The sequence below is a fragment of the Oxyura jamaicensis genome, chromosome 10 (assembly GCF_011077185.1).
Source record: "Oxyura jamaicensis isolate SHBP4307 breed ruddy duck chromosome 10, BPBGC_Ojam_1.0, whole genome shotgun sequence".
NCBI classification, from domain to species: domain Eukaryota; kingdom Metazoa; phylum Chordata; class Aves; order Anseriformes; family Anatidae; genus Oxyura; species Oxyura jamaicensis.
Window position 1 is genome coordinate 10280388 of NC_048902.1, and position 27320 is coordinate 10307707.

At 43.9% G+C, this 27320-nt stretch overlaps 1 protein-coding gene across 4 annotated transcripts in view; it reads left to right on the plus strand.

Moving 5' to 3' along the window:
* The window catches only part of MYO9A (myosin IXA), a 194739-nt gene that overhangs the window by 45863 nt on the left and 121556 nt on the right, over positions 1-27320 (plus strand). For all 4 annotated transcript variants that reach the window (XM_035335640.1, XM_035335643.1, XM_035335641.1 and 1 more), the window contains exon 3: positions 25458-25552. In XM_035335640.1, the coding sequence (XP_035191531.1) occupies positions 25458-25552 (95 nt within the window). The remainder of the gene's footprint in view (positions 1-25457; positions 25553-27320) is intronic.

Genomic DNA, 27320 nt, shown 5'->3' on the forward strand with positions numbered 1-27320 from the left:
TGGTTGTTCCCCTCTAGTTATCTTTCACTGAAAAAATAAGATATTTTATGTGTATTATATGGTCTTTGAATGACTGTTGCCAGTTTTGTAACAATCATCTCTAGCTTACAGATCTGTTCAAATCACTTAGGGTCCCACTATGATACTTTGTTCTGAGACGGAAGCAGAGGTGGGTTTCTTGAGGTTTTCCTGTGCGGTATTCCCACTCCTCACTCATTTATCTTCAGGAGCATGTGCGTTGGCAGAGCTGCTGCTCAGCCTTTCTTGATGGCATTAATTCACTGAATTAATTCACCTAACCCAAATATTCACAGCTCACAGTCCAAACTGAATAGGTCAGAGCTACTCGGCCAGGACTATTCAAGTCTGATGTCATGGACTGATTGGAGTTGAGTGATTTTTTTCCTACACATTGTTCAGCATCAAAACCTGTTCCTCTCCATGCTGTAATCACCAGGCCGCTTTCCAACTTAGGTTTGGACTTGAAGCTTGCCAGTTTTGACAGAAATTATAGAATATTTGGGAAGAATGCATACAGCAAAATAAGCACTTGCTCTTGGTTCTGTTTCTGCTGCTTACACCACGCATGAAGAATTTCTTCAGAACTACTAAGCTGCAGCCCTCCAGCGAACCGGGGCTCCAGAAGTTACGCAGGATCTGATTCCTGTCCAAGGGGAGGTTTTTAATAGCGTGATGGGGAGAAGTTATGGGACCCACTTTAATTCCCAGATAGCTGAGCTAGGGTATAATTAGCTAAGACTCAAACATATAAAAGCACGAGCTTGTCTGAAATTAGATCTCTCTCTCCTATCTAAATAAGAGATTAAAATTGTGCCAGTGTTTGATATAAATACTAACCTGAAGGTGCAAGGTATGAAGGTGAAGTTATGATTTTAGATATACGCTAATAGTTCAAGGGCTTATTACTTGTCAAGAACATTAGACATTTTTATTGCAAACGAGGCTTCATTACTTTCTGTGCTGGGGGAAGACCAGGAAACCTAGTTCTCCTGTCTGTCTTTCCTTTGAACCCTTGACTTGGAAGGTGTGATGCATGCCACAACCATTCTTCGTTCTCATTTGTCAAGGTCTTTTGGAGACGGGTCACGGTCATGTAAACCCTGGGAGCTAGAGGCCAGTGGATTTAGTGAATGTCCAGCTGGAAAATAGCCCTTGGGTGGCTCACCTTCATAGAATCAGCAGGGTGAGGCGGAAGGCAAGAGGATCAGGTCTTCCTTTTTTTTTTTTTTAAGCTTCAGGCTAGGAATGCTTAAAAATTCTGAAGAGCTTTTCCTAGTGTCCATGCAAACTTTGGGAGGCTAACTGGATTGGTTTTATTTAATTTCTTGAAAGTGTTCCTTTGGCTTTGGGAAAGTCATTATCCACCGCTGTAGGTCTTGAGGAGAAGGAAGAAGTCTGTTTGGAAGCATCCCTGTATTTTCTGTTAACTTCTGGGGGTGGATCTCTGCAAGCTGGTACACAACAGCTTTGTAGACAATGCATATATGGTTTTTACAAAGCATTTAATGGAGGAGTTCAAGTTCATACCGTAGACGCTTCATCTTTGTGATGTGGCAGTAACTTCACTCTTGGGATTTTCTTCCAGATTTTTCCATTAAATGGTAGCAGTGTTTGAAAACTTGTATGTAGAGTTGTAATGCAGGAGCATTTTCCCATTAACTATTGTTTCATTCTACTTCTAATCAATATGAACTTTAAAAAGTTGCTTATGACAGTGGTTTAAGACACTCTTTTCTATTTAATTACATTAGCTAAAAACATCAGGATGAACTTGTATTTTCATAGTCCTAAATCTTGTGGAGGTGGAAAGTCCGGCCCCAGCAGGATCACGAGTGTCCTCCTCCGCTCAGGACCCAGAGAGAGACAAACCACACGTGTCAGCTTCACTGGAGTGGCCTGACTGCAAGTTGATTTATCAGCATAAATGCGAACAGTAGTAAACTGCCCCCTGGCCCTGGTATGGCCACATATCCCCAGGCAGGTCTGGGACGTGCCCGGAGCTCCAGGAGCCTGCGCGGGATCGATCCAGCAGACGGAGCTTTGCTGACATCTCAGTTGTCGCAAGAAGCACTGCAGCTACAAAAGCCAGACGTGTTTTCTAAGCAGCTGTTTGCATGCATCTTAAAAATGTCCCAGTGGGGATTTCTCAATTGCTTAAAAAAAAAAAGAAATAATAACAAAAAGAAATGTTTCTGTGACAGGCTAACGATAACTGCTGGCTGTAGATGGGAGCTGTTGCTGTCATTCACTGATGTGCAGTTGCATTATCTGTTCCAAAAAGAAAAATAAAAAGAATTGTTGGCTTGAATTGCGTTTAGAAAACAACAGCTAGCCTTTCATAGTGGTGGCAATGCTACGTGCCCTCCCAATAGGTGGGGGGTTGTACTGAGATGTTATGAACAGCACTGTAGCAATGGCTTTTTTTAATTTCTGGAACAATTTTACACCTCCAGCAGGTCTGTGAAAGTTACAGCTTCAACCTTTAGGCCTGGAAGTCTAGCATCTTTTCTTTTTCTTCTACTTGTTAGATTGCTGGAGAAATATGTAAGCAGCAATTAAAAGGTATTTAATTTTATTGTATAGAACTTGGCCGTGGTCATGAGCAGGCTCCATCCCTCCTCCTCCCGAGCTGAGTCAAGCCAGGGAGCTGCTTGCAGCTGCTGAGGAGCTGGCTGAGGCTAGGAGAAAATGCTGCTTCCTTGCCAGAAGTGCAGTAGATGCTTCTGAATGCTTCAGAGTGCAACAAAGAGCTTTTGAATGGAGCAAAAAATCAGTTAACTCCAAGATTTGGGCATGTCCTGGACCTTTGGGGTACCCGAGCAGCATGGGACAAGGTTGTCACCAGAAGCCAATTGCACGCAACATTTCAAGTCATGAGGTTGTGCCAAGTGTCTTGAGAGGTTTTACATCTGAAATAGGGATTTACATCTGCTCATCGCTTGCTCTTGATAACTTTTAGCCTGTAGTATGTACAATTATTACTGATCTCATGTGTGGTCTGAGTTAGGCATGGAAGTTTGGTGCAGCAGCCGGGATTTGAGCATTGCTTTCTCCTCTTCCAAACGCACGGGAAGGCCAGAGGGGGAACAGCTCGCAGAGATTATACAGATTATGTCTAATGTGAGAAGAATTTGTGCAGGCCTCTGACAGTAGCAGCAACACAAAGGAGTCATACAGCAATGCCCATGAACTAAATGCTTTTCAGCAGTGCTTCCAAAATGCTGTTATTCTTTAGCTCGTGATATTTTACACTTTCTGCCTCTGTGTCAAAGTGTGCCATTCATCTACTTCTCCGTCTCAGAATTACTCAGTCCTTTTTCTTTAGAGGCTGTGGAACAGCCAGATTGACCGCATTGGTGGTGGAATTTGACTTTTCTTTTTTTCTCCATTATTTGTTATCCTCAGCAAATATTTCATTACCCCAATTCAAAAGTCATTTTGTTATGTTCGAATGACAGAAATGGTTATTTCTGACCTGAGGTTGCTGCAGGAAAATCGATCTGTTACTAAGGCAGGTTTATGGGAAATGACCTTTTTCTCTACCCCTAAGAATAAGCAGCTATTTTGTTTCCCCTGGTGGAAACAACAAGTAAAGCCCTGCCTGAGTGCAGTGCTTTTTATTGAACCTTCACGTCCAAATATCCTTTTTTTTTTTTTTTTTTTTTCCTTTTTTTTTTCCCCACCTCCTTATCTTTTCCTCCCTCCTGTGTTCTTTTAGCCCCCTCACCATCTCTTTCGGGTGAATTGCTTTGCTTTGCCATTTGCTCTCTTTCATACCCTTCCATTTTTATCATCTTTCTTTAGTTTTCTTTCATTCTTTCAGGGTTTCACCTTTTTCCTCTGTTGATGTAAATAATCCTGAGTCTGTCCCTAGCAGGGGGCCGTGTGATTGTGCTTATGTGCTACCACAGTGAATCCAGATTAAGACTTCTGGTCTGAAAGCATGTGCATTGTCACCCTAAGAATTATTTTGCAGCTGCATTTTTTAACCACGTCAGTGTATTAGAGGACTGACGATTTTTCGTTAATACTTTTTTTTTTCTTCTAGTGGCTTAGCCTGTATATTTCTTCAGTTTATCTGTTATTTGGTTTTATGCTAAGCTTTTTATTTTAACCAGAATATGAAAGCTTACACTTTATGAAGCTTTTCTTTCATTTTTACTAGATGGTACAATGGTGATGTAGTGCTTGGTAAGTGATGTTTCAAAGGAAGATCGAGCTGCTGCTGCTCAGTGAGGCTTCCATGAGGACTCAGTATTGATAACAGAGGTGCAGAAGTCCCAGCCCTTATGTGGTTGGTACAGCACTGGAAAAAGCTGTGGTGTCCTAGTTACAGAATAATCAGTAATTAATGCAAAATAGCAGTTGACTTATTTTGGCTTTTTAGTGGTTTCTGCTGTCCATGTGGCTGTTACAGGCATGCAACGTGAGTGCTTCCCATTAAACTTCTCTGGAGAGTGCAGGGTTTCACTGCCAAACCCTGCGTTTTTTGTCTTGTGGGGTGCCCAAGGATCTGTGCCCTGCGATAGTGCCTTGCCTGCTTGATGACTCAGCTACAGCATCCTCCTGAGCACAGGGAATGCCAACACATTGTTTTCCAAGACAGCAAATAAAAGCTTTGAAGTCAAGTCTCAGTGTCCTCAAGTCATGGAATCACAGAATGGCTTGGGTTGGAAGGGACCTAGAGATCATCTGGTTCCAACTCCCCTGCCGTTGCTATTTATAATATGGTAGCTGGTTTTGTTACTTCATTTTTGCTGTGCAGTGGAGACAGAGTAAGCATGATTAATTAACTATTTTTCTTCTAACTCAACCTTTTTTCTATATAAACCTAAGTGACCAGGGCTGCTGTCAGAGTGGGTGCATGTGCCTGGCCTTTGTTCCTGTTCCTCCTTTGCTTTGCTTCTCTGTGTCAGCTGGGGCAGGTCTGCAAGCACTGTTATTTTTAAAGGTACTGTACTACCTAGCTGCCCTTGATGGGAATTAGAAGATAAGTACACTAGCGTATGTTACGGGGTGTGTATATATAGTACGTGTATGTTAGTAAGCAGTTCAGTACTGCCGAGGGAAGCAGCCAAGGCCGAGTCCACACGTGTGTCTCCAGCATCTTAGTTCTGATGAGCCCCAACCTGGTCCTGTGGCTGAACTCCTATTGCACTGTACTCTGATAAAAAAACATGGATTTTGTTTGGTTCTGAGCAGTCTTGGAGCACCGAAACTCGGGTGGGGTTGACCAGGAGGTTCCCTTTGAAGACCTTCCTGGGAGCCAACTGAATCAACGTGACATTTCTGCTTGATTTTCCTTATATCTTCCTGTAGGAAGAGAGAAGTCAGCGTATTCTTTAATGACTGCAAGTAGGACATGAGCATCCATGGGAATAATGACCATTATTTAGGTTTATATTTTAAAAAAAGGTCTAAAACCAAGACTTACCAAGTGAGCAGTGGTCACCATCTCACGGAGCCCTGAAGCTGTAGGTCTGCTGTTGCTCTGTTCTATTCTGCAGCTTGGAGAAGATTGCTGCTTCATCACGGTCCCAGCGCCTGCTAAATACGAAGCCGAACAAAGTGCGTCTTGTGTTGACCAAACAGCTCTGCTGCTGGCAGTTTTAACAGGAATCAGATCAATGAGTGGGGCAGTGCAGCAGGGCATAGGCAGGTAGCTGCTTAGCAGCTGCAGCCCCCAAAGTTAAATACTGCATGGAGGTCAAGCCCAGTTAAAGCTGGGTGTGTGGAGAGGGCAAGGGAACAATCCTTCCCCCAAATGATGTTCCACAAGGTCCCGTTCCTTCCCCGCAGCAGGGATGGCTGGGCTTAGCGGGACAAAGGCTTCACCTCATCCTCCCTCACATCCCTGGGAAGCAGAGTAAGCAGGGCAGGTGATGCTTCTCTGCTGGCCCACGGCTTTCAGTCACCTGGGGCCCAGGGAATCCCTCATTTGGCATCAGAAATCAGTCTGGTAGGTCTCTATGGACTTTTGGGGGTCTATTGGACTACATGAAGTCCATGCTGACTGCTGTCAGTGATCTCGATCCAGGCAGCACCACGGGTGCCTTGCCTGCTGTTGTGCTCCTGGCTGCTAAGCCAGTAAGGGTTTCCTATTTTCAACCCTGCAGCAGTTCCATAAAAATTCAGCTTACGGCTACGTGACACTTAACATTTTTGGTATGACTGCCGAGCCGATGCAACGAACTGTTCCTAGAGGAAGGACCGGCAGTCATCCTCCGCGGGTATGCTCGTCCAGACCCGAGATGAATAATTCAGTTCCTTCTTGCGAGAGCTGAGCAGGTTTGAGAGGATGTGTCTCAGTTTTCAAGAGTCTTAACCCTGACAACAAGCGTGGGTAAAGCCAGAATAGAAGAAGAGATGTTGCAATGTTTTTTAAGAATTGAAATTGTGTTCCAAATTTAGCTAAATCGGGGCAGTTTGCAGTTATGGAGAACCATTACTTACAGTCACGAGGGCTGATTGTGTCAGTTAGCTTCATTACAAAAGGTACCGAGAAACCATATAATCCACTAATCCTACTAGGAGAAGTAGGAATCAGGATTATTTCTGATTTTTTAAGCATTTTTGGATGTGTTAAATACTTTTATCAAAGAGATCAATTTTAGTGTGGGGCAGTACAGTCTGCTGTGGGTGTACTGTAATGGTTGTCAAGCAGTTCCTATTAAAATACTTAAGAAGTGCTAATGCCACACACAAAGTATGAATTTCAAGAGAAATGCAATAAAGAAAAAATTTAAGAATTCATGAAATTTATTTGTATATATTTTAGGTGCCTTGTGGTGGATGAAGAATTATTACATTCAGCTCAGCAGTACAAAATCTGTAACTTTGTTTAAAAGGCCCTCACTGTATCAAAAACTCCCCTCATTGCCACTTTCAGGAAAGTGAGGTTTTGCAGAGAATGAGCAGAGCATGTCTCAGAAAATGGGTGGCTGTACCAGTAACTGTGGGGGAAGAGGCTGAGTTTGGTGGCTGGGAGAGAAAGCTGAAAAAAAAACAATTTCTGTTTCTGAAAGCAATTTCTGGTCACGGTGCAATAACAAAATGTGGTTTTATTTTGACAGCATTTTCCAGATCTGTAGCATCCTCGTGTTTGGTTGAAGGGAATGAAAGCAGAGACATGGGATTCCTATGCAGCAACTGTGGTAGAGATCAAATATCTGCAGATTGCCCCAAAGTAGGAAGATTTACTTATCTATTTTTCATTAGCCTCTTGGCCAAGGAGTTGCGTGAGGGATACCAGATGAGAATGAAAGCAGATGAATAAAAACGCTTGCGTCCAAATGAGGGCCAAGTGTTAAAGTCTTCATCTGCTTCAAATCCGAGGGCTGCCTTGGGAAGTGGAAGTGGTTTCAGGAGAGTTTGAGGAAAGAGTGATGCTGTGTGCTTGCCGGTGATAGCTGCGACTGGGCTTGCACATGCAAAAACTGGTCCAGCCTCTGGTTTCCATAATAATTAAATTTTACAGGTGACCCTTGCAGTGTCAGCAATGCCATTGTTCTGTAGAATTCTACCAAAATTGGAGGAAAGGATAAAATTCTGATGTCAAGTTTTTGGTACTTACGTTTTTTTGGTGATAGGCAGCTTATAATTGTTCATAGTTGTTTGGTAGTACTGCCGCATCCCTTTTGTTCCCTCCTTGCTCACGTTGAACTGATCGAGGAAGAGACCAAGCCGATTTTAATAAAATATGAAACTAGTTTCTCTTTTGCAGAATTCCTGCTTTCTTTATATTTGGAGTTACAGAAAGGCAGGCTGGCCGGGGCAGATACAGGGGGCAATGCTGAGTCTGCTACAGATGTGTGGGGTTCATTTGGGGTTTTTCTTCTCACAGCTTCCAAATTTCACTGTGAAACTACTAAATTTATGTGCTGTACTGGTGGCTTCTAATGAAGGAGATTTTGTTGCTTTAGAAAGTCATCCTGAGGAGCAGAAAATTCTGGTGTTTTTTTTTTTTTTTTTTTTTTCCAAAAAAAAAATGAAAATGTCAGAGGAAAGAGCATCTGCTACTGTCAATAGATATTTAGTGACAAATATCAGGCAAGTCAGCATTTCTTCCACCTCTGAATTGAGTGGGGCAAGCCCCACTTTATTTACAACCTGCAGAACCATATTCCCGCACGCAGCTTGCATTTGCCGAGTGCTGCAGCCTGATCGACTCTGCCCCTCTCTGTCCTTTTGCATACGCTGCCAGCTTGGCGTTCTGAATTCTTCAGACTCTGCAGATCCTCGACTTGACTGTAAATGCTCCTCACCCTGCAGATAAGAAGTGAGCTCTGAAGTGAGTACAATGAGACTTCTTGTAAGGCATTATTCAAGGGAGAGATATGAATCAGCTGCATGGTAGGTGGAGTAGGCTGTGTCTGATGGAGCTGGGGAAGATTTGGGTTGCCTCCCCGAAGCAGGAAATTAAATGCCCTTCTGTGCAAGGCTTGTATCCACTCCTTAATTGAAAATAAACTCTGTGAGCTTTGGCAATAATGCTCTGCCATTTAGTTTAAGGCTCAGAAAAGGTAGGGGTGCCTTCTAGTAAGTTGTGTCCTTATTGCTGAAGTAACTCGATCATTTGCAAAAACAGAAAAAAATGTTGCGGGTGTCTCATCACAGCTGTGCTTCAGCAGCAGCATGCACAAGAGCAAGCCCTGAAATCACTGCTGTCAGAGAGTGATGGTCTCATAATACATAAAATGGATATTTTGCCTCTTGTGGATTAATCAAACCTCTTATTTTCACCACAGTACCTTTCTGTTCTTGCTAAATTTTGTTTCTTCATTGTCTAGGCTCCAGCTCCAGCAATGCTAAAAGAGGAATGTATCCAAGTTATCTGCCTGAACTCTGCATTTGTGGGCCAGAGTTGTCTTGGTATTTGGAGGCCTCTGGGATAGCGGTAAACTTGCCAGCAGTTCATAAATTTTAGCCAGGCTTTTTACCTTAGTCAGGAAATTCATGTTTGAACTTTATTAAGGGGCTTAAGCTGGGATTCGCAGTGATCTAATACCAGCCCGCTGCCAAACGTAACATGCAATTTTTGCATTTGGTTGCTCTTGTTAATTGTAGCTTGCTCCCCTCTGTCCCGGAGCGGATGAGCCCTGCAGAAGGGGACACAGGCACTGCTCTTCCCTGTGTGCCTCGTGGGGCCAGGCTGGCGCGCAGCACAAGCTGCTTGCCAGGGGAATCTACGGCACGGAAACATTTCCACCCTCGCCGGATCTCGGCTTGAGGAAGGCACATGCTGGTGTTTTGCAGGCATTGAGATCAGGGATGCTGAACACGAGGCTGCGTCATAGGTGCCGTGCAGGAGACCAAAAAATGGTCAATCACCTAAACCCAGGAAATTTTTCTGTGTTGTGCTTTGGCGTCCTCCTCCTAAAACACGTTACCTGAACTTAATTCTCAAGCTGCGGAGGAACGCAGATAACATAAGCGAAGCCTTTTGTTGTGATGGGAAAGCGCATCCATATGTGGAGGATACAGAAAATATTTTGGTGAAATGTCCCTGCTGTTTTACCTGCCATGTTTAACTGCAGGCGAGGGGTGTTACTGCTCGCAGGTGCCCTGCTGAGGAGCTGAAGGTGGGACTGCAGGACACGTGTGTGTAACTGGCAGCTGAATAGGATGTCAAAACTAGCTTGCTGTTGGTGTATTGTAAGTATTAAGTCAGTTTTGAAGAAATCAAGTGAATTGCCCAAAGTAAGAGCTCCATATCCCAGTGGTGATCTATGATTGCCATTGTGGTCCTCTAAGCATTGCTGTCTGTGCATAGGCTGCCTGTACACAGGCACGTATTGGGCATTGATTTTTGTGCAGCAAATCCAGCCTGACAGGGCTTGTTTCCCCACTCACTTTTCTCTTTCTGCAAACCATAGCAGAGAAGAACCTGTTCCTGTGCATTGCAGCTGCTCTTAATGGCTTTCGTACGAGTGATTCGAGTCCGAGAGCTCTGTAGCCAAAAACTTTGGGTGAGCAAAGATGGAGCAGTTTGCAGGAAAACTGTGCCCTCCTGGGGACGTGCGCCTGGAGATTCACCCAGGTCAGGTCACCTTGCCCACACGTGTAGCCAGGCAGTGTGCGAATCACTTGGGATTTTCTCTCACTCCCTGTTTTGGCATCAGGCAGCTGCCCACTGCCAGCTCAGCTCCGTTCCTGATGCAGACTGTGAATGAAGAATCACCTTCAGTATTCCCTCAAACACACGTGCGGCGATACTTCCTGAATTGCCTTGTGTGTGTGTGTGCAGGCTCCTTGCCTTTTTTCCTGTTGTAAGTACACCAAGTGGGCATCCAAGAGCCAGTAAGCCTGGATTAATACTGGGCTTGGGCTGCTTCAAAAGGGATTACAAACCATAATATTGGCATTAATGCCGCAAAATGTGAGTGAAGCTTTTGAAAGTGCTTATGCAGCACAAAGAAACTTTGCTGGAGCCTTTTAACTTGCTTGCGCTTTCTACTTTCCTCTGCTACAGAGGAGAAAATTGTGGTTTCCAGAATTACATCACAATTATAATATTTGTAATAATAGAGATGCAATATAAATAGCCTTATGGCATGAGTGAAATATAGGGGTAATGAATGGGTGGGACCTTGCTTGTTGCTGTCTTGGTTTCTCCTGGCTCGTGCAGCCTTTCCCTCTGTAGGACATCTGGTTTTCATCTGGTACAGGAAAGCTAAATAATTTCAATAAAGCTGGGAGAAAACAGAATGATTTGGGGAGGAAAAAAAAAAGCACGTATTGAAGTTTGCCTGTTTTTCAAGCAGGGTTATTAATTAAATTTATCAGCTTGAGTTATTGACAGAGTAGACGCTTACTTGGATGAGTAAATGTGTCTGCTGACGGACTGTGCAATTACAGCTTAATGAGGTCAGAGCTCCGGGCTTTTCCGGATGTAGGTACACGCGAGGGTGTGAAATGATAAATAACTGGGATTGGGGTTGCTCCGAGTTTTGGGAAACTACCGTGTTATCGTTTTAGCCAAGGACTAACACAGTCATAGCCCCGTGCATCACAACCTCATCTCGGTGGGACTACCCGCATCCATGCAAGAATTGCCCACTTGAGAATATCTGCACAGTGTGAGCCTGGAGCTGGATGCATTTAAAAATGGTAGAATACAAAATGTACTGCTTTTTCTTTACATCTCTGCCTCTAAGTTTGATCGCAATGGCAAGCTTGTCCTTCAGGCTAATTTTAGAGTTTAGAGGAAACGTTGGGTCAGTGTCTTCTTAATCTCTATGGCATTAGCAGACCCTTTTGACTAAGTTTTTAAATTGCTTTTTATTGATTGCTAGGCTTTTAAAGAACTCCATAAGCTATTAGTGATGGCTTCACTGTGTGAAAATGGAGTGTTTGTCATGCTACGAGCAATATTGACCCGAACAGTTGGGCACTCTAGGAATATTTAGTCATTTTTCCCCTATTTAGGTTGCAAAACTCTTGTAGATCAATTAGATCAGTTATTTCTGCCCTCACTGTTTCTTGATGCTGGGAAGATTTCATTAAAGTATAATCATAAATAAGCAAAATATTTCAAGCTTTCTGTATTAATTGCATCTAGTCAGCAGGAAAATTGCTTGTAGCTAGCTGAGAGGAGAAATAGCTGTTGAGAAGAGAGGGTTTCTGGTTATTCCTACTTTGACAGTGTGCAAAGCGTTCTGAATAACTAGGTTGTCCTAAGCATTAGCTTATAAAGGATCTGTGTGAGCCGTGCTGAAGTCTGCAGGAGTCGTAAGTTTGCGTTTGGACTTCAGTGGTTGTAATTCTTAAATTGCTTTATGGTTGTAGTGTTGAAAGATCTTAAGCACTAATTTTTCCTGAGAGTTTAATTAAGTTGCTAGCTTTCAATTGGAAATCTGAGATGTAAAATAGGTCTTAACTTAATAGTAAGTTCTGTACTCAGAGACAAAGCTCTGCATTTCTACCTAAAGGCTTGCTTTCACTGCTTCCTGAGTAGCCAGATCCATGCGTTATTTTGCTCATGAGATACAAAATGTAGCATTTCTCTGGAAGAGGAAGCATCATTGGGTAGGGCACTAGCAAATGCTGACAGTTTCTTAATGAGAAATTAGGGGAATGTTTTCTTTTGGGGTGCCATTCTGTTCCTCACAGCCGAATTGCACATCAGCCCAGTTCCTTCTGCCCATCTTGCTGTAGTCCGGTGCCATGGGCTGGGTTAGGGGGTGTGCAAGGCTAATAGTTTGAGTTGGTGCTAAAATCCCTCAGTAATTCAAGGTAGAGATGTTAATACCTGCTTCTGCCTATTACACGAGTTATCTCTGATGCATTTGTTTTCTGGTATGGCATGGAGAGAATTTCAAGTGCAGTAATACTCCCCAAACTACTGAAGTATGCAGTAGCTTATAAATGCACTTATAAATGCAGTAACCTATGCATGTAGCTTCTTTTTAATTTCAAATATGACTTTAGGCAGAGAGTACCCAGTGGGCTGGGAAAATACACAGAATGTGATTTTATTTGTGTGAATTCACCTGCACAGTCATTGCCTCTTAAGAAGAAGTCTTTCTGAGGACAGACGGCCATATTAAATGAGGTAGCGTCTGAGACAGAGGCGAGTAGAAAAGGACAAGGCTTAACAAAACAAATACAAACCATGACGTGTCACTAAATGTTTCATTATTGAGCGGGGGAAAAAAGCTACCTCTGTGGGGTGATTTAGAGTACTGGGTCTAAATGCTTTTGTTTTTAGGCTCATTTGGGATCTTGATCCCTTTCACAGCATGGTACCCAGGTGGGACCCCCTGATGGTGATGCTCTTGCTCAGCACCACTTATCCTTAAACCTTGTTTTTAGGTACATGCAGCTCCTCAGCACTCATTCCCCTCCTCTTCCCCCATTTTTTTCCTTTTTTGTACAATCCCTGACAATGTGGGATTTTTTCCATGCCTTGTTTCAGCTTCCACCTCGCTTTTAATTATTACAGCCACTTCGAGCCAGGCAGCTGATGAATTTTGAGCAGATCCTGCGTGCCTGGATGGCATCCAAAGGGAGAGACAGGGAAGAAATGGCAGAAAGGAGAGACTGCCAGGGTAAAAGCGTCGTGTATCTGATGCCAGGGGCCGAATGACCAAAGCATTCCTGCTGAAAACAGGCCAGCGCGAGGTAGGACAATCGTGCTGCTGTTCTGCCCGGTGGTTATAAACAAGCGGATGAAGGCTCAGCAATGCCCACTTAGCAGAAAGAAAGGTTTCTTTCTGTACTTTTCCTTTTTGTCAGTTTTTAGCTTCCTTTGCCATTCCTCCTCCTTGAACTGCAGGCAGAGCTATGTAGAGAAGAAATGCTGTTTTCACATGCATTTAATTTTTTAATGTAGTGTTTTGCTTGCTGATTAAAGTCAATAAAGAGATGCATTTAATACTCTTCAAAGACAAAGATGCAAGCAAACTCCCCTTAGCTACCACTAATGATCTTATTTTATAAGGCTGAAGCAGCATCCCTATGCTTCCCATTCAGAATAAATAAAAGTGCTCCAGCAATTTCTGCTGCGTGCTGCATGCATCTTTTATATGCAAAAAGAAAACAGAATTCGAAGTGGTTTCCAAATCAATTCACATCATCCCAACTGCAAACAGAGTGGCTGAGTTTGTCGCTTGAACTCCACTTGAGGACAGCCTGTCCTGTGTTGTTTAAGGGAGAGTTCCTTCAGTTCTACCCCAAGAAACCTTTACAGATCACTCCAAGTGAAGCACAGGGAGACAACATTCAGCTGCGCAGAGTCACCTTTCTCCCTTGCCATAGGTGTTGCTTCCAGCGCTTCGTTCCTGAAGGTCGGTGTGAAGTGCGGATAATGGCTAGCATGATGGCAGGCACCTCAGAACACTTGAGCAATCACCTCCTTGGTTTCTTTGTCAGCTTCGGCACGTTGGGGCGGTGTGTAATGAGAACAAACAGATTGCTGCCTGCCATCCCAGTCAGGGCTTCAGAAGTGGGTGATGCATGAAGGAGCAAGTAAACTCTGCTTCTCACCCGGGGAGGATGTTCGTACCCTCTAGGCATTGTGTGTCGCTCTCCGACCTCAGTCCTGCTGGGAGGGATTTGGCACAGCCCCTTCCCATCCAGGGAACAAGTGCAGTTCTTCCCTTGCCTTGCGAATGTGGCTTCACAGTTCATTTTTTTTTTTACAAGCTAAGCATAGTTATCTGTGGCCCACTCTTTATTCCGATGTGGTGCAGCCGTTGCTATGTGTTATGTAGCCACCCACTTCCAAATAACAGAAGAAAATGTGTTTTTATGTAGGGTATAAATTGCATATCGCTGCTTAGCACAGGGAGTGCTGGGTTTCGCCCTTCCTGGCTCCCTTTTTCACATTCCTGTGCTCCTCTGGCTAAGGGCTCTTTCTCCCACTGGGTTCCACCAATGAATCTCGTGCTAAATTGAGAAAAACTGCTCTGAATTTGTACGCGAGTTTTGAGGTTTGCTGCAGGCTGGCAGAAGGCCTGCGTATGTGAAACCTTGTTCGCTTTTCCAGTTATTTCGATGACAGACAAAGTTACTTTCGCCTACAAAATTTGTTGCACATCTATCTTTATCCCATTCCAGCTACCACAACGCTAGTATCAGGCCATGATTTTTCTTGCTTTACAATGTGTTTTGTTAGAGAAGAACTGCTGAAATGCTTCAGCACGCTGTAGTGGTTCTTGAAAGCTTGAAAGAAGGAAGGTCGGTATAAATAGTAATGGTGCAGAGCTTGCAGGCTTCGACTAGGTGAGCGAATTGAGCGTGCTGTTTGTGTAATTACACAGAGATGGAGAGGGAGCGCGATGGCTAGAGGTCTTCGGGACAGGAAGCAGCCAGAGAGGGTTTATCAGGCAGTTAAACAGAAAAGAGGTTACAGAAGCTCTGCATACAGAAGCTGTCAGCTAGAAGCCCCCACTTGGGGAAAACAGGGAATGTCACGAGTGTGTACTTGAGTGAAGGCATCTTTGGAGCAGCTATTGCTTATTCGCAGGAAATGATTTGGAAAACCAAGTGTGAGTTCCTGTTAACTCACTGGTGAAAGGCAGGTGGCATCCCCATGAATTTCCCAGTGTCTTTTCCTCGTTTTTTGTGCTGTCAGGAACGTGAGTGTTGCAGCATGGAATAAAGGTGCATGGTTCCTGGCGTACAAGCCACAGAACATCACTCATCCTGAGCAAGCCGTGGTCTGTCTGGCCATTGCACACCCTTATTTCTGAAGATTTTATGATTTAAATGCACTCACACTGCATTGTACTTGTAGCACTGGCTACGTTCTTTTGAAGAACAATCAGGATTTAAATGGTTGCTCTCCCCAAACTGAGTGAAAGCCATTACATATGAAGGCTGAAGAGATTGCAAAGCTAAGTGCTATTAAATGCCTTTGGAGACGTAATTTGCGCTGCGGTTTGTAGGCATCCTTGAGGACACAGCATGTTCCTCCTGGCTCCCTGCAGCTGGGGATCGGTTAATTCGTGCAGTAAAATGAGCTTACTGCTGGGAGGACCCCAGTTTCCTTCACTGCAAAATTTGGGAAATGTTTCCCAACCTAAGGAGGGAGATCCCAAAAGGAGGGTTGATAGCTCGCAGATGCAGCTCTAGGAAAAAAAAAAAAAAAAAAAAAAAAAAGAGCTTGCGCTTCTTTGCCATTGGTTTGCTCTGCTACCCATCGAACCTCCACTGCAAACTTGTTGACTTCAGTGCTTGAAGCAGTGTCCCAAATGCTCAGCTTTCAGCAAAGCTAAGCTAGAAAACGGTGGACGATAGACAAGCATTGGCATTGGTTTTGTGTTTGTTTGATGCAACATGGCTTGCTGCCATGAAAGCTCGAGCACAAGTCTTAGCATGCTCTCCTTCATTTGATTCATCCAGGGCTTTCTTTTTTCAGATTTTTTTTTTTTTTTTTAATTCTTAAATGCTGGCCTCGATGGCAATGGAAAATAACGTGCAAAGCCGAGCAGGGCGTGCTCTGCGGTGAGAGCCGATGCTCTGCTGGGAAGCATGGCAGAGTGCTGTGGCGCTGTGCCCGTGCTGTGCCGCTTATGCACCATGCATTGCAGCTGCTGCTTCCTCCGCAGGTAGCCAGAGGGGCGGTGTCATGCTCACCCTGCCCTCACAACCTTTTCTGTTTCATAGGAAATATCTCCATCACAGCCTCAGAAATGCTCCAGTCCTATGCTGTTGGAAAATGGAAAGCAATACCTGTTAAATTGTCTGTTTTGCTTTATGTAATGGCTGAAAATACATTTTTTTTAAAAGCAGTTGCATCCTCTGATCAGACAAATTAGCTGTTCATTTTAGGTCAATCAAAACATACTGATCTCTGAGACTTCCCTTTTGCTGCTCGTGAGCAGACAGTGCCAACCCTTAATTTTCCCAGGGTTTATCAAATATTCCAGTCGCAGATGAGCCAATTGTTCCTTTTTTATTTATTTCGCTCAGCGCTACCCAGAGAGATATTGTGGTCCATTGTAAATACTTAGCAATAGCCGTGTTCAGGTTCCCTTTCCTCCCATTTGACTGCTCGAACTGTGCTGCAGAAGGGGAAAAGGCGTTCTCGCGGCCGGGCTGGATGACGGGAGCTGCCTCCGACGTGTTGCAATTGGCAGAAAACACCAAGCACGCGGAGCTGCTGTTGGGTGAGCAAGCCATCCTCCCTGGGCATGCGGCGCCCAACTCTGACGTTGCGCGTACACAAACAGCGCTTGAAATCTGGGAATCTCCTCAAGAGGAGGTGCAGATTATTTATATAATCCAGGAGAAGATCAGGGATGAGGTGGAGGCTTCTGTCTTCCTGTTTTACCACGTCCTTTCTTGTGCAACATGGCTTTCCATGGCAGAGTTTAAATGTGTTATTTATTGCGTCGGCTCAATGGCAGAGCTCGGACAGTTTTTTAGGGGAGGGTGTATTATTTTTGTCTGTAACTAGCAAAAAGTAGCCGAGGTCTGAAAGGAAGGATAACACGCGCAGAAGCCAAGCTAGGTTTCGTATTACAGTGGTATGTTTTTGTTGCTGCTAACGTGTTTTTGTTTTTATTCATTACACATATTTCTCTTGGGAAAATCATGAAAATATGTGTGTAAAATATACATAACGACCCCGTGCCTCCGCTAAGAGCTTCCAGATGGAAGGTTTGACGTTAGGGACGCTTTCTCCTGCATTTTGGTTTGTGGCACTGATTTTGGTGACAAACTACAGGAAAACTTGTGTCAGGCCTGAGCAGGGAACACTTCAGTTTCTAGTGCTGTCGGGGCTGTCCAAGTATGCAGCGGGAAGCTGAAACTTGGCTTCCAGACATTTATGGCCCCTTGTGGAATCATTACTTGAAAAAAAGAGGAAAAAACAGGGCTTTGAAGGGACCTTGAGAGGCCTCCTCCAGGGGCTGGCGGGTGTCCAGGGGGAGTGTGCCAGACCGTGTCCCTCTCCCTAAATTAGAGGCTGAGGGTTGGTCTTGCGCCAAGCAGCACTCTGGAGGACCCGTGCCACCCCACTCCTGGAAGCACGTGAGGCTCTGGGCGAGGGCTGCCTCTGCACAGCTCAACGCAGTGCCCGATGAGCTCCAAAGCTATGGGAGAAGCTCGGGAGGCAGTGCCAGACCCCAGCATGAGCTGAGCACTGAGCTGCATGGCTGCTCGGTTTCGGAAGTGGAGAAACTGTGACGTTCGTAGCGGCAGCTTCAGGGCAGGTGAGATGTAGGTGACCAGCAGCTCTGGAGATGACGAAGCCTCTACCAAGAGAAGAGGCAAGCCCAGCACCAAGTAGCATGTCTCAGGGGCTCTGGCCTGTATGAAATGTTTTTTGAGATTTGGGTCTTGTTAATTTTTCAATAGCTCTGGCAGCAAGGGCAGCCTCAGTGCCACATGTGTCATCTTGTACTCATCTTGACGAAAATGAGCCGCCGTGTTACTTGCAGTGGGGCACGTACTGGCCTTTGTGAAGGAATTCTGTCCTGGCACATGCCGATGTTGTTTCTAGAAATCACAGGGAAATTCTAATTGTAGAATCAGCTCTTCGTGATAGATCACCGTACTCAACCTTGGTCTGTAAAAATTGATTTTGCAAGGTGGGGAAATCGTGGTACGGCTTGATGCTGTAATATATAGCATAACCTATTTGCCAGTCACTTTAAGTATATATTAAGTGTGTTTCATCTGTCAGTATTCTGTTACAGGCTGCTTTTCCTTCTCTTGTGCTCAGTGGGGATGCTTGCATTGCATGCTGGGGGAGAGGAAAGTCTCCTCCTTGAGCTGTGTCTTGTTTTCAACCTCTCATCTTAGAGTTCTGTGGTTATTTTTTATCTCCATCGGCATGAAAAAGCTATTTGAAACTCCAGTTAAGGAGATTTTTCTCGATCCTGGAACCTGCCAGATGCTTACTATCTGTATCAGCCAGCTGATGTAGTAAAATGTTCTTTTACTCCAAATAACCATGTGGAGCTGAGAAGCCTAAACATTCCCTGGGTCAGGGAGACAGGCACAACACCAACCAGCTACCAAGCACTGTTTTGGGATACTTTATAAATACGAAGCAGAACCTGAGCTGAAGGTTCTCCACCAAAACGCTTGTTTGCCAGTGTGTCTGAAATTGCTGGAAAACACCTGTGTTTGGCTGCTCTGCCCAGGGCCATCCACTATGTGCATGAAAACCTTACAGATTTGGCAGCCTCTGCCTCCTGGATCCATCCGTGCCAGCATCTGACGATGCCTGCTGAGTGCTCAGCCACATTTTTTTTCCCCATTACAGCATGTGCAGGGAAAGCATCCCCATTTGGGAAGAGGACTCAAGTAGGAGGCCTTGGTTTGGCATTGGTTTTGTTCCTTCGTGGTTACGTGGCAATTCCTTGATTGTTTGCCTAAGCACTAACCTGGAAAAGAAGGAATGTGCTGCCAAGGTTGGAGCATTTGCCCTTAATGCTGGCATTAAATCCTATTTATTACATGACTGATAGAACACCTGCATCAGCAGAGCTTGAAATCTCCCCTCAAATTGTGTATTGTAATCACTTTTATAACAATTGTATCTGGAGTATCTTACTGAGTGTACTTAGTGGTTCTCTTGAAAGCTGCATTGCATACACTGGAACTCGTTACTCAATGCAGTTGACACCCAAACCTTCTCCTTTGGAGTACTCACAGATTAGAAGTAATTTTCTCCCTTATCTCAGTTTGGGAGTGTGAACTTGAAATGCATAAAGATAAGTGGTCATAACTGACTCTCTATCTTAAGCCTAATTGCTGCAAAAGATTTTTTTGTTAATTGCTCAGTTCCAGGATGGTCGTGTGGTTTGGGAGAGGGGAGGAATTTCTGCCCCTGAATATTCTGTTTTGCTATGGTCAGGGGGCTATTTAGTGCAAATGCTTTGGAATGACAAGACACTTGGAGTTGGCAGACACTTAGCAGTAAAATAAATATTAAAAACCCGGCTTCCACCCAGTGACAGTCCTTTTCCAGCTGTTACTCTGAACTGTTCTTAACATACCTGATGTGCTTTATGCTGAAAGAACACGCCGTGTTTAATCCTGCACAGGGCAAGCCTAAGGCAGGTGCACTGCGCTCAACCTTTAAAATTTTGTTCTAGGCACTGTGTAGAGCTGCCCTCTGTGCCAGAAGGGCAAGTAATGTGGGTAGATCTGTGAAACTAGGACGGCCGAGGTTGGCAGGGATCTCTAGGAGTCCCCTGGTCCAGCTGTGCAGGTCAAGTGGCCTCAGAGTAGTGCTGAGTATCCCCAGAGATGGAAATCCCACAGCTGTTTCGGGCCCTGTTATAGTATTTGGTTGCCCTCATGCTGAAAACGTTCCTCTCTTGCATATAATCAGAATTTCCTTCTGTGACTTGTGCCTGTTGCTTATTCATCGCTGAGCCTCCGTGGGTGTTTCAGGGAGGACCAACCCCCAGCCAGCTCAGCGGCCCGGGCTCCTCCGTGTTAAGTTTTTCCTGTCCTGAGGAGCCCAAAACTGAAGCCAATTTTGGTGCATTCAGGGTTTCCACCCTCCTGTGCTGTGCAAGTAACCACCTTCCTCTCCAGTAGCAGCCGGATTCCTGCGATGGATCCAGTCACCAGCATCCTCACTAGCTGCTGCTGGGCAAACGACCTGTGCAGGGCTTGCAGAGATTTGGGTGCCCTTCAGTTCTTCTGGGCATGGCAACAGCCAGGAGAGGTTTTTTAAGAATAATCAAGGACAAACACCATCGGTTTGTAACGTAAAAAATAAAAGCATTTTCACATTATAGACCTTACGTCTAAGCTGCTTTGGCACCTTTGAGGTTTGAAATGGAAAATTGTGTTGTGGTTATGCAATGTGTTTCAGTGACCGGTTGAAGGATGAATAATGCTGTTTTTATATATAGGCATAATATTTTGATATACAAATACTGTAGGTTGTCATATACATATGTTACATGTTGACTAAAGGAGAAATGTTTAGAAGTTAGCCCAAAGATGAAGCAGATTTGTGCTGCCAGGTCTGGTCCGCGTTGCAGGTCCATTCTTGGCAAGAGCTCAGCTCAAGCAGCACATGCACTATAAATACTTGGTGGTTTGTGCTGGTTACCATAAAAGCATAAATGGTTTCATTAGGCTGTGTAAAGCACCAAGCCCCAGTGAAGAGAATTAAAGGGTGAGGTGTCGGCACTCGACCTGGTATTTAATTGCTGTAGCCTAGACATTGAGTGCTGGTGCCTGCCCATGCAGAACGACGTCCTGCAAGATGAGAATAATAAACGTAAATCCTTTTTTGCTTTGCAGGAACTCGAGTTGCACCTCATGCTTTTTGGTTTCAGCGCTTGTTTTGCTGCCCTGCTCTCTGCTGCATACAGGTTATGGAAACTGAAAGTCGGGTGAGGTTTGTTGGAGCGATCGAGCAGTGCAGTTCAGGTTGACGGGCTATATCACACAGTGAGCTGCAGGCCTACAAGAAGTATTTCTTCTAAATGGAAGTCTTCAAACAAGAGAATTTAAAATAAAAGTATTAAAGTAAAATAAATACTTCAGCTGTTTTTGTGGCAGCTATAACGAGAGGAAATTTAGGGAGGCTCTAACTCAAGTCATCCAGGTGCATTTTGGGTGATGAAGTGATCACTGTTCTGGTCCCAGTTCAGTGCATTTCTGTTAAAAAAGATTCCTGGCAGGATGAGTGCTGTGAAATTGGTTGCAGATTGAACCAAATCAAGCAAAAGTTGTCTTTAACATCCATGTATTTATGTATGAAGATGCAGAAAGGAGTTCCTAACTGCACAGGCTAAGTTAAAAACCCCGTGAGCGCTCTGTGTGGTGCTCACACAGAGATAGCAGTGTAAGCAGCATGATGAAATGTAAAGATGCATTTTTTTTTTCCTGTGGGCTGTTCTTTCCTGCATAGAAGTTAGTTGACTTGCTTTGCAAAGGGAACTTCCTGCTATTAATCACTTTTTTTGATGATGTGCTTGTTCAATTGTGCTCAGTAGCTATTGCTACAGGTCAGCAAACTCAGTATTAATGATATATATGTTTTTAATAACAGAGTCTTTGTTCTGTCAGGGTTTTTAATTAAGTTTTATGGAGGCTCTCTATGAAATAAGTATCCGTAGCATTGCGCAGCTTTTGTCCTGTCTACCTCCTTCTGGCTCTGTCCTTTGCTGAACCTATTTGATGGCAAATAGGCTTTTCCAATTTCATCTTTTTTTACTCCACTTCATTCCCCATGTCTTAGGGCTTGGGCTCTTTGGGCATTTGGTCGGGTGGACTCGTCACCTTGCTGCTGTGGCCGTGACAGCAAACGTCATGCTCAGTGGTCTAAGTTCAGTCTTGGGTTTTGTTACGCCGACACTTTGAGTTTCCTCCTGGCTTACGCAGTAGCTACAAGCAGTCCTGCTTTACTCAGAGACTTTATTCGTGAATCTCTGTACCAATTTCATAGTCTTTGCCACACTGTGCATCTCAGGCGTTTTCAAACTCTTGCTTGTTAATACATAGCTCTAAATAACAAAGATAAAATGCTGGATTTGTTTAGTTTTCACTCTAGGGGCAGCAGCAGCAAAAATAGAGCCGAGTGCTGGAGGCTCATCTGCAAAGGGCTGTGCAAAAAAAAGGGGACCTTAAATACCTGAGAGAAGGCATGTACCTTCATACCTGCTCTGCTCCACGGAAGCCCTTACTCTATGCAGGGGTGGTATTCAGGTAGAATTACCTATGAAATGCCGTGTTACTGTCATTACAGGACAGCAAGGCAGTGCAGTGTTTTCCTAGATGCAGGGGTTTGGAAAACAAATTTATTTCAAGAAAGACCCAGAGGTAGTCCTTATTCCGGATCATCGTTCCAGATTGCATTGGTATCAAGTCTGAAATAAAGAGACTGTAAACACTGGGGATCAGGAGAGGAGGAAGGGCAGGTACTGAGCCACAAAAACATCAGTGTTTTTTTTCCTGCCTCCTGGGCCCCATGAATGAGCAAACGCTGAGCGTTCCTGAAGGCGATGGAGCAGATTATAGCTGAACAAGGAGGTTTTGAGATTCAATCAGATGCAGTTGCACAATTTCGGGAACACAGCTCATTTTTGAGTCTTCATCGCCAACAATATTGCCTGGTGAATTAGCCTGTGGTGCATACGTTCAGCTCCCAGCCCGGTCCACGATAAGCATCTCTTTGTGCAGAAGTGCTGTAGGAGGTACCAGGAATGGGGCTGCCCGTTCCTCTGCGTTTGCTGAGCCGTTGGAGCACCAATGGCCACTCCAGACGGACGCGTTGCTCGCACAGAGGAGCGTATTGAATTCGTTTCCTTCAGAGTGTTGAGCTCCGGCCAGGACAAGCTTTGGTCTCCCCAAGAATTTGAGGAATGTTGTTACTGAGTTTTTCCGCTGAGCGCCGAACAGCTTGGAATTGACAGGTTAGAAAAGTGAAATAATGTGAACAGAACCTAATTTTAGTGAAGCAGTTGTAACTCATTCTCTGTTTTCCGAGGCTGAACAATGTTGTACCCCATCAGTACTGGCTGCAGAAGATCATGGGGCATATGTAAGATCATTCAAGCATATGTACACTAGGTGTGCATAAATTGAATTAATAGTGCTTTTTTTTTTTTTTTTTTTTTTAAATCTGCTAGTTCTGTTAAAGAAATGTGGTAAAACTAACAAAAATGAATTAAGTTGTCTCAAGTTAAACATCAGACATGTCTTGAGCTACTTATTGGCCCTTTACCAGCATGCCTATGCCATAGAGTAAGCTTAAGCTTTAACGAGGCAGGATGCGGAGAGCTTTCTCATTTACGCAAGGAATACAGAAAATCCCTGAAAGAGCGATATTATGGCTTACGATTTCTGTGGGTTATAAAATGTAACATGATTTGGCATATTAATCCAGAAAAAGCCATGAAACCTATTCCTCGATTAAAAAAAATAATAAAAGGAATCCTTCAGTTTTCCACTCCCACATTCGACATATTTTATCCTGAATCTGTTTTAATAGAAGTAAGAGAAATCCACCCTGTTGGGACGTGAGGGGATTTGGGAATTTGCCCATACAATCGCCTCGAGGTAGAAGCCCTGCCGCATGGAGGTGGGGCTGCGATCGCCGCAGGTCCTGCACCCGCTCAAGGAGGAAGCTGGTGGGAAGCTTTCTCTGTTTCATTCTGTTCTCAAAGAAATCCCAATAAACAGACTTGCTTCTCCCCTTGGGCCATTTCCTTGTCCTATAGCACAGGGAGTTGAACCAGAAAACCCTCTTAATATTGTTGTATTGAATATCACCGTATTCTGCTTAAACACTGCTGCGTGTGCTTGCTGAGCTGTTCAGCTGAAACACCTGCAAGGGACAGGTAAATCCTTTGGCAATACTAAAATAACTTTAGACTTTTAATCTGAAAATGCACGTTCTGGGAAAGTAGATACCTGAGTTTCAGTGGCCAGGAGGTAGTTTTGGGGGCATGGGGAGGGTTCCAGGGCCCTATCAGGAGAGGATGAGGGTGCTAGAGGAAAAGCCACTGCAGTGCAGCAGCGATGTGGGGGGAAAAATCAGAAAACAAAGTCGGTACAGCCTGAAAAGATTGGAAACCTGTGTATGGGAACGCTCATTAGTGTTATGAAACCAGCCTCTCTGTGCAAGCACAACCATCAGCTGCTCGTTTGGCAGGTTTCTGCTATTGCAGAACTAGTTTTAGTCAACCAAGGCAAATTCATATGCAACAGCATGAGCTGAAATAAATGCGTGTATTCAGACGGGGCCGGGGGGAGGTCCGTCACTATTATGCTAGCAAACCTGCAGTTCCGGGGCTGGGATGTAACGCTGTGCATGATTATTGGTGCCACCCGAGGGATATGGTGACACCGGGCTGGGCACCCAAATCTCTGCGGCCTGGAGCCGCTCCGCTGCATCCCACTGATGGGGAGCCCGAGATGTATGGGAGGTGGCGAATGCCTTCAAGAAGTGCCTTTCCTTTCATTTAGCCTTTCTTTTTCAGCTTTTAGGTGCAAAATAAAACCTGCAAAGGTCATTTGAGAAGGTTGGGATTATAGAAAAGCCTTTTTAATCTTTTCTAATAAATAGCTGAGTAGGAAATAAATCTGCTGGGAGCTCAGAGCTGAACGCTAATGTTGAACATCAGCACAAAATGTGTCTGTGATTCAGTGTACATACACAACTCCTGGAACTACCCTGTGTATAACTGCCTTGAATAGGTTTGGCTTAGGAGTAAAGGTGAATGATCACCCAAACCAATGTAATAAATGAAGCATTAATTGTACCTGGCAGCATGACACTTTCTGTCACCGTGGGCCAGATTATTAAAGTGATTTAGGCACAATTGCAAATACCAGTTCTCATTTAAGCTGGTTTGAGAATCAGCTCTTATGGGTTTCCAGTAATTCTTGTGGCTAGGGGTTTCTTTTAACCAAGGGTAAATGAGTCTGTATTAGGTGCCTCAGTAAGGCAGGTTTTTAATGAAAGCTTTGTGTCATAAAGCCTTAAAAGCTTTTTAGTTTTGGAAAAACAGCAGCGATAAATCGAAGCGACAGTGTCTAAAATACTGAGGATACTACGGGCTATGTCGGTGTTACATAGAACGTTGTCGAACATCTGAGAAGCCTTCAAAGTGTTTTCCCCTAATTCCATATATAATTAAAAAGCAGCTTCCTTTAGCTCATTAAAGTTAGTCTTGTTGGAGCAGCGTACTTTTATATCTATTTAAATGAATAAAGCATAACCTTAATATAGAATATAATAACTTCAAATATTAAATCTCGTGTATAGCTACGCTTTCCTTTTAAAGAGTGTTTATCTGTCCTTCATGAATCCCAAATTGAAAACGAATGTGGTCCCCAGAAGCTCATCATATTATTTTGTAGCCCATTCAACTAACTTTTGCCATGTGTTTTTTATTAATGATACGATGACAGCAAAATCCAGAAAGTCACTTGTTAGCGATGAGCGTATAAATAAGGAAAGGTGGTGGCTTTTCAAACATAGTGATGGTATCTCTTTCTTTTAACAGGCTTTTGGAAATGCAAAAACCGCGCATAACAACAACTCAAGTCGCTTCGGCAAATTTATTCAAGTGAATTATCAGGAGACGGGCACCGTGCGAGGGTAAGCGGAAATCTGATTTACAGTGTATATTTTTTAGCATATTTAAATGTTATGAAAATGTTGGCGTACCTATGCTGCACATTAAAGTATGAATACACCTGAGCTGGCTTTAAGCCAGCTCTTATTAATCATGATGTCAACTTTGTAATTAAGCCAAAATGGAATTTTTCTTCCAAAGAAGAAGAAAAGTTTTCTGCTGGCAAGGCAGGAAGGGGAATGTATTAGCTAGGGTGGGCCATGAGGACAGGCTGGGGAGCTGGAGTGTGTGATGGGCAGGGACAGGCTGGGCGCAGTTGCAGGAAGAGGAAGCCAAGGGGGATGCCTGCTGGGTGTTACGGAGAAGATGGAGCCAGACTACTTAGCATGGCAGTCTAATTCTCCATATGCTTCTGTCTCTACCCTGAAGTGTCTCTTGAACCAAACCCATGACCAGTTAGGGCATCTTTTTCCGTGGGCTGTTGCAAGGAGATGCTTGTCTCCATCATGTTTTTCCACTCTACCACCATAGGATTTATTTCCAGTGCTGCTGCTGCTTTGCAAAGCTGCAGCTGGATGAAGGCTTCTGGGTGGCAGATCTGGACCCGGATTTCTCTTTGGCCTCTCCTAAGGGTGTCAGCGCATCGTGAAGCAACTCAAACTAGCTCTAAGAGAGCAGTGCTGCCTTAACTTTGCTTTTTTGCTGGGTTAATTAACTCAGTTGGAGAAGCAAAGAGTAGATGTGGCATTCCAGGGGCTGGGTAATTTTTGCAGCTAGCTAAGAGATCTCTTGCTGGGACTTTGTTGTTATTGTAGAGAATGGCTTTTAAATTTTTTTCTTTCTTACTTTCCAGCAGAACAGTATCACACAAATAGATGCCATTAATTTTTCAAATGAGCTTGGGTACTCTGCGTACTTTGCAGTTAGGCAACTGTTTTTTTTCATCCAACTTCTAATCTGATGTTCTTTCCCTTTTCTCTTCTTCTGTTATTAACTCTGGTGAACAGTTCTGTTAAAAGGATAAGCCTCAATTTTTTTTTTTAATACCTACTTAAATGAAAGCATAGGGTAGAATCCAGCAAATGCCATAACAATGTATTATCTTGGCATGCTGTGCCAGCTCTCTGGTAGTGGCCTCTATTGATGGTTGGCAGTTACCTGCAAATAGCATTGCATTTGTATGCTCCAGTTCTAAAAATAAGATATTTTTTCTCCCTTTTCTTAAAAAAAAAAAAAAAAAAAAAAAAAAAAAGCATCTCCTTGGTTGTGTGATGGGATGTGACTGTGCTTTGCTATGAGTTTGGAGTGCTGCCCCAATGACAGTAAAAAGATATTAAAAAACAAAACAAAATGGGAAAAAAATAAAAAAAATAATAAAAAAAAGAACAACCTGTGAGCTGTTCCTGGCCTACGACAGTAATTTTTTTTTCCATAGTCTTATGAGGAAGATCACAAGTACTCTTTTAAAATTTGTCAGACTGTGTGCTTAAAATCTGTGCTTACCCAAATCAACTCTGTCCCCATTTTGTGCATGCGATTTGCTTTGTTAATATAAGTGCAATTTGCAGTACCAAATCAGAATTTTGCTCCGTTCATAGCCTGAAAATAGCAGTTGGATATTTGATTACAAACTGTATGCAGATAATGACCCAAACTTGAAGGGAATCTCAACTTAAGAGATGTAATAGCCGAGAGATTTAGTAGCAGCCAACCCCACCCCACGAAATGAAGCCTTTGAAGATGCGTTTGAAATCGGTGGAGCATGAGCAATGGCTACGTTGAAGTGCGTTC